General features: G+C 38.6%; 1 protein-coding gene across 1 annotated transcript; it reads left to right on the plus strand.

Annotated features, from left to right (window-relative positions):
• Positions 1-3,860: 3,860 nt before the first annotated feature.
• GZMK (granzyme K) lies at positions 3,861-12,377 on the plus strand. The gene is made up of 5 exons (XM_010977773.3): positions 3,861-4,019; positions 4,293-4,440; positions 9,459-9,609; positions 10,386-10,655; positions 11,978-12,377. Exons 1-5 carry the CDS (start codon positions 3,956-3,958, stop codon positions 12,137-12,139), a joined length of 795 nt encoding a protein of 264 aa, XP_010976075.1. The 5' UTR covers positions 3,861-3,955; the 3' UTR covers positions 12,140-12,377.
• Positions 12,378-12,973: the final 596 nt, after the last annotated feature.

Here is a 12,973-nt window from a genome sequence, read left to right on the forward strand (position 1 = left end):
TCTCAGGGTGTTTTCAAGTGGTTATTCCTCATGCCAAGATCCTGTATTTACCCACTGTACCTCTCATCCACTGCAGTCATTTCACAGCTGACTTGGAGAGAAGTAAAGGAGCAGGAGGTTAAAGGACTATTTTGTTATTTAACTCAATAGTAGTGAGTAGGAAACATTTATATTTAATAAAGAAAGAGAATTAATATGCAAAATATGCTCTGATTAAAAGTTAGAGAAAGATAAAACAACTTTCCTTCTATCATACTCTCATCACCACCATTATTCCACCAAGAGGTTATAGAGCTGCTCTCTAAAGTATTTTAAATTAAATAGCTTAGGAAAAGACAGTGCTTCATATGCCCCAACCCAGCCTACTCAGTTTCTCTGCACTGAGATTAAGACCAAAGCTCCAGGTTTGAGTCAAGAGATACTTTGCTTTCCCTTGCAATTGCTGTCCAGTTCATCCATTTTAAGGAAACTCATGGGAGAGATGGCTGGAATCTGAAGTAGGATTTATTTTCTTGGGACCTTTGAGTATAATGTCATCATACAGCATCCCAATAGCCCTCCCTACTCTAATTTTCAAAACTGCCATAGTTTCATGATAATTGTTAACAGATGCATTTATCAGATTAGCTAAACCATTACTGGAGAGAAATCAAGGCCCAGAGGGTGGTGGTCATAAAGGAAGGACCCAGGGGTATTCTGCCAAATCCTGATCTCAAGTGCCTGGGGCAGGGGAGGACTGGACAGCCATGGGAGTCTTGGAAACCTTAGTGTTGGAAAACTTTTCAAAGGAGGCCCAAAGGGAAGAGATAGGAAGGGCTTGAAACAGACCTGCTTTGCAGTTTTGTCTACAGAGCAGTGCTCCAGCTACCATATGGAAAACCAGGTGTGTTTTGGAATTTTGTTTGTTCATTTGTTTGGTTTTAATTTCAATTCATTGTGGACTGATACTTCTATACAGTACAACACAAATGAGTAGAAAAATTAAATTAAATTTAAAAACAAAAGCATACAAAATGCCTGCTCTATTTTATGATTAGATTGGACAGACATTAAACTTCAGTAAATAAAATAAATTAGTATCAGGTCATGATAAATGGTTGTAACAGCTTCTTAACTCTGACTCTCAACTTCTGTCCCCACCTTGCCTGGGATGGGTAATAAACAGGTCTGGGTGGCATGCTTTGAGTGACAAGGCTTTAGAGTGAGCGGGTGGCTAATGAATGTGATGAAACCAATGTGTGGGCTGGTAAAGAAAGCTCAACGGAGAGAACCACATGTGACCTTTGGAGTTTCCAGATAGCTGCTCTACATGGGTCTCTCAAAACACAGAAGGGTCAAGAGAGAAAGAGATGGGATGGAGGAAAACAAAATCCCCATGCTCAAAATCAGCATACCTATGAGCAACTAATGAGGACAGCTGAACACAACACAGCGAAGGAGAGCCACAAGGATTCTGACCCAGGAACCAGTCCCGCGCTGAGCACCACCTCACACTTGCTCAGCCCAGCACAGCTGCTGCAAAATCCATCCAAAGCAAACACAGCTCTTCCCGCAGCAGACTCAACAGAACAAAAACCAACACCCAGAAATAAATTAGATCGCGGAGCTCGTCATGTTACACAGCCCACTGTTCTCAAATCCAGGATCCTGAAGGTTATAACAAATGATACTATTAACCCGTGCATCAGTCTAAAGCCAAAACTAAATAACTCGTTACTATAAATCGACATGTTTCTCAGAATTTTCCGGGTCAGCTACAAGAAAGAGTTATGAGACTGTCCTCCCAATTGAACTAAATCTCACCATGTCTAATTGCAGTGTATATGGCTAAATCCTTTTTCCTTCCGCACAGCCAGCTTGCCTCTTAAAGCATCTAAGCCCCAGAACTTCTCAAAGCAGTGCAGGCATGTGGTCAGGTTGAAGGCAACATGGAGCCTGGAGCCAGCATCTAAGGGTTTAAGAACTGACTCTGCCACCTGCCAGTTCAGTAATCTCCAGCCAGTCTTTATCCACAGAACAAGACTAATGACAGCCACCTTCCTGGAAACAGAGTTGAAAATGCCTAGCAATTGGTAAAAATCCAAATGGATGTTAGTCCTTCCTACACAGAAATAAGCAGCTGAAAGATGGTTTTGACTATGCCTCCTCCCTCCAGGCCCCGACAGAAATGAAGCTTCGTCTTTACACAGTTCATTTCTTCCTCATAGTTCAAATCATTTCCAAATGTCACACATTATCTTCCTTATGTTTCCAACATCACTGTGATACAGTGGGGAGCTGGCATCATGAGGTCCACTTCACAGCTTGCAAAAGTGGCACATGAGGAATCCATCGAAGGCACACCAACAGTGACAAAGATGGCTTGAAAATTAATGGGTACATTTGGCTGGAACTAACAAGTTTGGTTTATTAAGTTTGTGGCTTTTCTTAATCCAGCTCCTCTTTGCTTCACCCACAGGTTTACAAAACAGGAAGTCACTGCTCTACAATGGTTTTGTTCATTCTTCTTACTTAATATATAGGAAAATTTTATGGTTACTGCATCCCTGTAAAGTGAAAACAGGACATTTCTCAAATTCTGTGCTCTGGTGGTATATTTATTAACATATAAGTTATTTCAGATTAGGCAAATAACTTGGTCCAGGTAGTATGCTGTGTAAACGCAGGCAAATTACCTAGCCTCCCTGAGCCTATTTCTTCAGATGTAACATGAATATAATAGTTTGTCCTGCCTCCCTCATGGATATAAGACATGAAAACATATAAATAACCATGTAAACAGAATTTGGGAAATAATTTAAGGTACTTTACTTATATTATTAAATTATAATGTATAATTATATTATTATTATTATTACTACTGTCTTATGCTAGAAAACAATTTAGTAGGAGTCTCTTGCAATCTGCCAAGAATAATAGCTCTGGATTTCAATTCCCCTTTATAAAAAAATTAAAGATAGGATATATGTATCTTAGAAAAAAGAAAATAAGATCTGCTAATTCAAGGTAAACTTTAGTCAGTGTTTCTGGAAAGTTCTTAGGGTCATGGTGCCTGATTTGTCTATCTGTACTCATTTTATAACATTTGCACCTGGTACGAACAGAATCTCATAGAGTCTAATACCTTTCATAGTAAAGAAGAAAGTAGTGTAGAAAGCCTGGCAATGCGTTTCATCTGTTCCTGGGGAGAATGACAAAATGCAGTCCTTGATTTTTAAAAGATATTATTATTAAGGCCCTGGATAAAAACATGGTCATTTTCAATTAAAAATGAGTAAAAGAGAGAATCGGAATTAAAAATATGTTGCCAATGTTCCCCTTTAATAACATTATGAAATCTCCCAAAATGTAACTAAAATTTAACGAAATTTGGTCAAATTTAGAGAAAATGGCATGACTAGGAATAAGTTTGCTACAAAACATACGGGTTTCTCTGGATGATGTTCAGGCTTTAGCTAAGCCTTATTGTAAGGCAAGCGTGATCTGTGAAAGGTTCTGTGTCTCTCTACATAATAAATCTACGTCCAAAAGAAAAATAGAAAGACATTAAATACGATAGGCACCATTTGCTGCCAGGAAAAATAGTAAGTATTGCTTTAGAGCAATGAACATCTTTGAACTCTATCTGCAACTTCATTAAGTTCTTATGGCTTGCATATTTTTATTCTCTCCCCATTTATAACATGAGTACATACAGATATTGAAGATGGTTAACTCCAGAAATGAGTTCTTGATGGCACACATACCTCTCCCCAAAAAGTGCCAAAACCATAATTCTGAAACTTCCCGAACTGTTCTATACCTCTAATCTTAGGTGTGAAAAAAAACTTTACTCTACTACACTTGTGGTGAGAAAGTTAAATTTGCAGAATCAAAACTCAGTCTTCAGAATCTTCTTCCTTCACCAATACAGTCAGAATATTTCATCTGGGCCTCTTAAATCTAAGCCATTAAAATGCCTAAATTTTCTTCTCTTTCTCTGTGTTTCCTAATAGCTGGGACTTCTATGACTCCAGAGTGTAAGTATCTCCTATACCTACCACATGTGAGCATTAAATGAATTTCTAGGGATTCTATTGTCACGTTATAAGTGAAAATGATTTTTACATCCACTTCGATCCCTCTATATTGTAATGTATTCTACAATTGTTCGTCAGTAATTATAATAACTATTAGGTGACTATAGAGTTTTTTTTTAACTTGGAAAATGATACAGTGGCAGTCAAAATAAGAATTACATGAAGTAATCTGCTTAGATCTTTTACGTTAAATCTTCTGGTTTTCTTTTGGAGGCTTCAACGTGGAGATTATCGGAGGGAGAGAGGTGTCACCTCATTCCAGGCCATTTATGGCTTCCATCCAGTATGGCGGTAATCACATTTGTGGGGGAGTTCTGATCCATCCTCAGTGGGTGCTGACAGCCGCCCATTGCCACTCTCGGTGAGTACTATGTTTACATGTTTTTCCCCAAGTTGGCCAGAAGAAGCACTCACTTCTCCCAGGAGAGGTTTTGATCTTCCCTTAGCTTCTGAGATAACTGACCAACTGGAGTTTATTTACTCTCTCACATATCTGCAATTCTGCCCGAGTTTTTCTTTTTAGGGAGATCTAGGCAACTCGTTAGACAAATTCAAGTCCTCAGTGTAATGCCAGGGAACTCAGCAACAGTAATTACTGAAGCCACAGTATTCCTGGGCTTGTTAGGAGAAATCAGACAATCTGAGTTTGCTCCCCATTTTATAAATGGGTAATAATAATAGTAGTGCATACCTGTTTCTTGGGGTTTTGATGATTAAATACTATCTATTTAAACATTTTGGCATGCTTAGCACACAGTAAATACAAATAAGTTGCAGCTATTATTACTGTTATCTGTATGAGGAGTTGCTTTGCTAGTAGATTTTTAGACCCCTTACCTTAACTCCTCTGCCCACTCCCCCCACAAGAGGTCTGAGACCCACAGTTTGGGAATCACAGCTGTAAGGGATAATAGTCTTCCCAGGTGAAAAAGAGAAAGTATTACTGATTTACACAGAAAAAGAGAGATTGTAGAATACAACTGTAGAATACATTTTTCTGGGATACTTAAAATGAAAGGTTTTCTAAAGACAGAAAGGTTTTCTCAGCCTGTGATTCTCTTACTTCATAAACATGTCCGAAATCTTTCTTGGCATGCTGCCACCATCACAAAAGGAAAAGCGATAGAAAACTAATTTGGTGTTTGTGGTTGTTTTGTTTGTTTGTGTTTGGGGGATTGTTTTTTGCTTGTAAGTTTCTTCCTTATATTCCTTGACTGAATAAGCTAAGAGAAGAGATGGGGTTTTCCCCTTTCCTTACAAACATGACATTTCACCTAAGAACCTCTTAGCGGTAATGGTTTATTCTCCAGGAATCAGCTGTATCTAAATGGAACAACTGAATTGACTTGCTTCTCTATGTTTTGGGGGTTTTGTTTGGTTGCCCCATTTTAATGAGACTGAACACAAATTTAAAATTTTGAACCCTGCAAATTGATAACTTCTATTTTATTTCTAAATAGCAAGCCACTTATTTCCAATTTAATATGGCTACTTCATTTAAGCGGGGGTTCTTGCTGTCATAGAAATCACCCTTGTGTCCCTATCACTTCTGTTCTTTCCAGGGCATTTGTCCCCTGGGGACCAGCTGGGTAGAGGGTGACTATCAATAGATATTCATTCAATTCAAACCATGTACATCTTCAAATACGCTTATGGTTACACTTCAAGTGGATTATAATCTCCCCAGTCGTGGAGTTTGACTTATTATAAATGCAGAACAAATGCTAGATAGAAAAAAGGAAATAAATTGGAGGGGTTTCTTTAGGGTTTTGGTTTTTGGGTTTTGCTAAACTTAAAACACAGTATGTGAAGTCCTTCACAAGCTATAAAGTACTATCCAAAGGTAAATAGTATTATTAAGTTGAATTTTAAATTTTGTCAAGTGAACTGACTCAGTAGAAGTAGATTTCCAAATTGACAAATTGGGGAAAAAGAGGTCTTCCAGTTAAAAAAAAAAAAAAAAACCTATTGCTAAATATTATTTTAAATGGCTGGAGTTTAAAGAACTCCAGAGTATGTGGATCAGATTTCCTCTACAGGACACTTGGGTGTAAAAATGTAGGCAGATTGTGCTTAGAAAAATATTAAGCTTTATGAAATCCAAAATATTTATGAAATAGTTCAATGGTGGCTTCCCACAAATGTACTCCCAAGTATCCAGTGGGAATAGCTTACTAACCCCAGGCCCCTCTCTCAGCAAAATGATGAAGGAGGCCAAACCTGGGGTGTTCCCGCCTCACTACCCATCCTAAGTTCCTCACTTAGTCTCTTGACCCATTTGTTAGTTGCCATGCCAATTATAAAAGGAAACTGGCTTTAAAAAAATAATCTTGTTTTATTTTCAGCATTTTAATTTATCAGAAGCAAAACTCTCACCAACTCTTGCCCACTGTCTCACTGTCTTCCTGAGTCTCTTCCAATGCCTTCTCTCACTGAACACTCCCCCGTCCTCTCACCTGCCTCGCCAGTGATTAGATGAAACCCCACAATCCCTTCCACACGGCCTCACTCCATCTCAAATTATTCAAGGCTTCCAGAGTAGTATGGTTAAAAATTCAGACCCTGGGTTCAAACCAACTGAGCTTTAATCCCATCTGCGTTGCATCCTGGAGTCTCCACTTAGTATCATTGGGACTTTCTCAAGTTTGTTAATTTACCTGAGCATCAATTTCCTCATCTGCAAAATGGGGATAATCATAATACCTCTTTCACAGGGCTGTTGTGAAGTTTAAATGAGGGAAAATATGTAAAATGCTTAGCACAAAACCTGGCTCACTGCAATAACTTAATAAATGTTATCTAATGTTATACCTATACCTTCCATGGTAATCACTGAGGAACACATTTCATGATCCAATCATGTTGATGGGATAGGACCGTAACAGCCCCTCTCTGACAGCAGCATCATTCCCTCCTCTCTTAGGTAAGAGACTTCCAAGAAATAGGGATCCTGCCTTCATTATCACATCTGGAGGAACGGATCTAAGTAGAAACATTGCTCAGTGCCAAGGTAGGACGGCAGAGGAAGTAAGAGGCTTGAAAGGGCTCAGCACAGGGCTTACAGAGGCACCATGCAGCCAAGCCCCCTTCAAGACTCTTATTTCCTCTGCCAGTCTCCCTTGGCACTGGACTTAGAGTCACAGAAGCTGGGTTTGGGTCCTGATTCCCCTACTTATGAGGTATGTCATCTCTGGCCAGTAAAAGAACCCTTTCACTCGTAAGGACTATACAGTCCCTCAGCTTTAACACAGAAAGGGGTTATCGATAGGCTCAATAGAGACGTTTATGGATGCCTTCAGCAGATGATGACAAGATTTACTGTAAGCAATACTTTGGTTCTGCTCTGCATGTAGTTCTGTTCCAGGTGAGTCCAGGATGGGACTCAGAAAGCTGCTTTTAAACAAACATCTTCAGATGATTCTGAAGCAGGTGGTCCAAAGACTCCCCCAGGGAGAAACACTGTGCTGTGCAAATGAGACATCGATATTGTAACTTATCCTCAGCGTGAATTCAGACCTGAATTTAGCTGAGGAGGTGGGATCTTGGAACTCAGGTAATTCCAGGTATCCCGTGGGCAGAAAAAATTGACCTTTGTAGTACAGATTACAGTTGAAGCATATCTAGAAATGGAAAGTTCAGAAAGCATTCATGGTCTTGGGTTGTTTTGGGTATTAATATATGGAGACAAAAATAACCAAAGCATTGCAAAGCCATAACTAATCAAGGAAATTGGTAAAAGATGAAGGAAAATCAGAAATATTCTCAGCTCCCTTCCCGTAGTTAGATTCATCTTCCATATCCCACATTTGTACCTCCCAGGCTTCTCCAGGCTCGTTATTTATGCATGTATACATCTTTTTTATTAGACCAGTAGTCCCAGGGATTTTATATTATCCTTCCCCTCCAAAGTTTGGGATTTAGTGAGTATGCTGAATTTGAGTTTGAATCAATCCTAGGAAATCTGATCCACATCCCTTGAGAAATTTCATCCCCATCCTGATTTTGCAACAGAAACTTTTCAACAAATAGAGCTAGAATTTCCAAAATAACCCCAAATAAACTCTTTTGGTAGAAACCAAAAATTGGTAATTCCTGGCAGTCACAGCCCTACCATATTAAAACCCACCCCACCATAACCATTCACTGGTTCCCCAAATCTGAAATAAACTTTTCTTCCTTTTCTGTAAGTTTCTGTGATCTTTTTAATTTTTATTAATCTTTATTCATCTGTATATATGGGTGTGTGTGTTTTTATTGTAATCTGCCTTGACCCTTTTCCATGCAACAGTTATATGTAAATAAATAAATATAATTATTTTCATAACCTTCCTTGTTCCAAAAAAGGATTTGAAGTTGCTTCCTGAGAACACACATTAAAATGGGATATTTCTGTAGCATGCAAATGGCTCTAAGGTGTGGTCAAGATCTCAAAAAATACCACTTCTATTTTTATAACTAGATGTAAATGTAATTTTATTCAACATACAGTAAATCAGATCAACTATGGCATTACTGAAACACTGGTACTAAAATTATATATGACCAGGGATTTTAAAAAAACAAACAAACAAAAAAATGTTTCTTCATCTGACTCAACAGTTTATATCCTCTAAATCCCCACAATGGAATTATCAATAGGTACTAACTCTGAAGTGTCTTCCTTTCACCTTGAGGAAAGTTTTCCTCTCTTGTCCGAATCATCTTTCTAATTGAGGGGACAGAACATATAAGCATAGTTGACAGCCAGGTAATGGACCTTATTTCTCCATATTGCCCTGAGATGATGTCTAGACATAACAGATTAGCAAGTGTAGAGTTGAGTCTCTACCTTTTAGTTATTAAAATACTTAAAACTGGAAAGATGAAAAAGCTCTGGAGATTGATGGTGATGATGGATTAACAACAATGTAAATGTATTTAGTGCCACAGAACTGTGCATTTAAGAACAGTTAAAGCCATAAATTTTATATTATGTATACTTTACTTTAATAAAAAAATTCTTAACAATGGTGGATGTAAATCACAACCCACAAACCTGAGAAATATAATTTCCTTTATTTTTACATAAATTAACACAATTTTGTTGTAAACTTGATCTCAGTTAATTTAGGATTTCACTCCTTTGTCCCCCTAGTAGGGTACAAGTTCTGATAATTGTTTGTAACGCTGGGGAATTGGAGTGGGGTGGGTTTGGCCCTTGATACCATCCATTTATGACTGGGTCCACTGAGACCTCTGTCACTCCACCAAATCCTAGGCAGGTTATCTTAGAGATGGTCCTTATTTCTATATTCATATGGCTTTCTCCACCATTTCTCCAAATCCCACTAGGGGATTTGGGAATCATTCTGTTGCCTCTATTCTCTTTGCTTTTTTTAGGTTTGCCAAAGGCCGTTCTTCCAAAGTGGTTTTAGGAGCACACTCTCTCTCAAAGAATGAGGCCTCCAAACAAACGTTTGAGATTAAAAAATTCATACGATTCCCAAGATTTACATCAGATCCTAAATCGAATGATATTATGCTGGTTGAGGTATGTGACACTGACCTCCTTCAATTCTTCCAACATTCTTATACAGCATAGTTCAGTTGTCAAATCATCTACACAGAAGCATTTTGTTAGCACTCTCCCCATGTTTGAGGTGACTGTGACATATTCTATATGGGGCCCACTTTACTCTATTTATGGCCTTGAAAGAAATAAGAATTTATCACAAATGCATCTAGGCTGTGTTTACACAAGGGAAAAAAGCTCTGATGTTCACATATGTGGGAGGAGACCATCCCAACAGGCCCAAAGATCCACATTGAAAGTTTTTTTCCCAAATGCTTTTATCATTAGCAAGTAAAAAATACAAGGCACTTAGACAACAGAGCCAACCAAGTGACTTCAGAGACACAGAAGTGAGTTACAACTTAGTCTAGACCATACTTAGTCTAGTCCAAACTTAGTCTAGACCATACCCAAGGGTCCTATCCAGCAGGAAACAGCACAGCCCTCAAAGTCATGACCTATGGATGTTATTCCACAGAAAACCATCCAAAGAAGAATAAAGGCCAGTTTGCTTGAGACTGGGCAAAATTCCTGCTCTGTGTAAGCTCCCTCCCCAAGCATCACTGAACTCTAAGGGGAATGAAGAGTATGTTCAGAAAAGCAACAACGACAAATGCAGCTGTGGGCTACCACCAAAGTAGATTCAAGAAGGGGGACGCCCTCCTAGAACAGAGGGACCACACATACATCGCTCAGACTAATAACAGAATATTACTGGGGACAAATGATAATTTATTCTTTTTTCAATCTGACAGCTTCACACGGCCGCAAAACTCAACAAGCATGTCCAACTGCTCTACCCAAAATCCAAAAATGATATTAGAGCTGGAACAAAATGCCAGGTTACTGGCTGGGGAGCCACTGACCCAGAACTTTTTAGTCCCTCTGATACTCTGCGAGAAGTCACAGTTACTGTCATAAGTCGAAAAGTTTGCAACAGCCCTAGTTATTACAACCATAATCCTATCATAACTAAAAACATGGTATGTGCAGGAGATGCCAGAGGCCAGAAGGATTCCTGCCAGGTAAGAACCTGTCATTCAAACAGGTATTTCAGGGTGCTGAGCTACAGTCGGACTCCCTCTGCACACTAGCACAGAGGAGGAGAGAAATGGAGAACACAAAACCACGACTCGGAAAAGTTGCACTCCATTCCTGCATACAGTGTTCTCTATTCTTTCCCATCTACCAATGTGAATGAGTCATAAGAACTTCCCCAACATATAGTGAACACTCATTAAATGTTCATTAATCAGGATAATTAACTATATCTGATAACTTTTACAGACTTCTTCTGAGGGGTGTTACCATCCTTAGAAAGCCTACTAATGCTAAGTTCACTAGTGGTGATTAGAAGATAACTTTTCAAAATACTTTTCAAAATCTTTTGTTTCCTGAGGTAGTAAAAAAAAAAAAAAGATGATCATGTTTACAGGTGACAAAGGCTACCTAGCACAGATGGATTAGTAATTTTTTTAAAAGGTAGAATACACTATTCACACCATACTATATTAAGCATTATCGAGGGGAGGGTGTGATGATTTCAAAGATCACATGTAGCTGCAGTGCACCAAGACTGTCATCCCCCTAAGTCTCTATTTTTGCAGCCAACCAAAGCACAAAGTACTGCAGTTTTCGATGTGAGTGGCAGCAGAGGCAAAGGCTGCTCTTTAGATTTAAAAGCCAGCTCCTTATCTGAAAGACCAGGCTTTCCCCTCTAACACCTTGTCACTTCCCTTGACAGAATTGTTGTCACATGTTTTGTTGTCAGAGTGAGCAGAGTGAGTCCTCAAGAATCAGTTCATTGACCAAGTATGTACTGAGTGTTGGGTACATGCAGAGCCCTATGTTCAATCACATGAGGATGCAAAACAGGAAAAAAAATAACAGAGGAGATACAGTCCCTGCCACCAAGACATTTACTCTAATACGTTGCTCTTTTCTGCCAGTTCCAGTAGCAACCTGATTTGAGATCCATGAGCACCAAAATGAAATTCACAGTTTAAAAATTTATTTTATTTCATGGATTATTTCAAACTTTGTGTCTAAATTGCTTCTTGATGAATAAAGTTTGACAGTCACTGATTACGAAAGGATGTATATATACATAGTCTTGGACAGAGACCGGGACATGGACAAAGAGAGACAGACAGAAAGATGGACAGAACCATGGTCTTGGACGGAGACAGAGACACAGAGAACCTATACTGAGTCAGAGGCTGTTATCAGGCACTCTGCAGGACACAAACCAAGGACTCAGATAATGATCCTTTGAGTAATTAACAGTTGATGGTGGAAAAAGTTCAACAGCTTCTTACCAAGTATCTGCTCATTTTCTTCTTCCCAGGGTGACTCAGGTGGCCCCTTGGTCTGCAAAGGTGCCTTCTATGCCTTAGTCTCTGGAGGTCACAAATGTGGTGATGCCAAGAAACCTGGAATCTACATGCTATTAAACCAGAAATACCAGGCTTGGATCAAAAGCACGCTGGCCCCATCTCACGCAAACTAAGACTACAGATGATTTTCTTTGCTCTACCAGCTGCTTGTTTTTTGTTTTTGTTTTTGTTTCATAATACGTTCTACAGGCCAACTTCAAAGGTAGTTGAATGTAGTTAAAGTGAACACAGTTAGGGTCCCCTCCTGACCCCTTAGGGCTGATTTTGTTAAGAAACCAAGTTCTTTTTCACATGTTCCACTGATATATTTATACTATGCTGATTTTATTCTGAATAAAATTTAGAAGACTATCTGTTTGTCTTTTATGGAAATAAAGAACAGTTGATGGTATATCCCCCACTCAGCCCAGACCCCTCCAAGAGGGCAAAAGGTGATTAAACAAGACAGTTATGGCACCACCTTCAACCAGGTCTATGTTATGATTTCTCCAAATCATCCTAAGCTGTATTTTTAAAATAAGAAACACCCCAACTCAAGTTAAGAAAGAATCATCAAGGTTTATACAAATATTTAGGACAGTATTATTATTAATAATCCTGTTCAAAACAGGATTTAAAGCAACATATAAAAATACCTGCAAGTGACAGAAAAAGACAAGTATTATACGGTATCACTTATATGTGGAATCTAAAAAACATTATACAAATGAACTTAGTTACAAACCAGAAATAGACTCACAGACATAGAAAACAAACTATGGTTACCAAAGTTGGGGGAGTGATAAATTAGGAGAGTTTGGGATTAACATATACACGCTACTATACATAAACAGATAAATAACAAGGATCTACTGTATAGCACAAGGAACTATATTCAACATCTTGTAATAATCTATAATGGAAAAGAATCTGAAAAAGAATATATATATGTATATGTATAACTGAAT

Source organism: Camelus dromedarius, chromosome 3 (genome assembly GCF_036321535.1).
Source record: "Camelus dromedarius isolate mCamDro1 chromosome 3, mCamDro1.pat, whole genome shotgun sequence".
Classification (NCBI taxonomy): Eukaryota; Metazoa; Chordata; class Mammalia; order Artiodactyla; family Camelidae; genus Camelus; species Camelus dromedarius.

Excerpts from the sequence above, each read along its gene's own strand:
- GZMK (XM_010977773.3), top strand. The coding sequence starts at position 3,956 with ATGCCTAAATTTTCTTCTCTTTCTCTGTGTTTCCTAATAGCTGGGACT. Across the intron at positions 4,020-4,292 it reads GACTTCTATGACTCCAGAGT|GCTTCAACGTGGAGATTATC; the intron begins GTAAGTATCTCC and ends TTTCTTTTGGAG. Across the intron at positions 9,610-10,385 it reads ATGATATTATGCTGGTTGAG|CTTCACACGGCCGCAAAACT; the intron begins GTATGTGACACT and ends TCAATCTGACAG.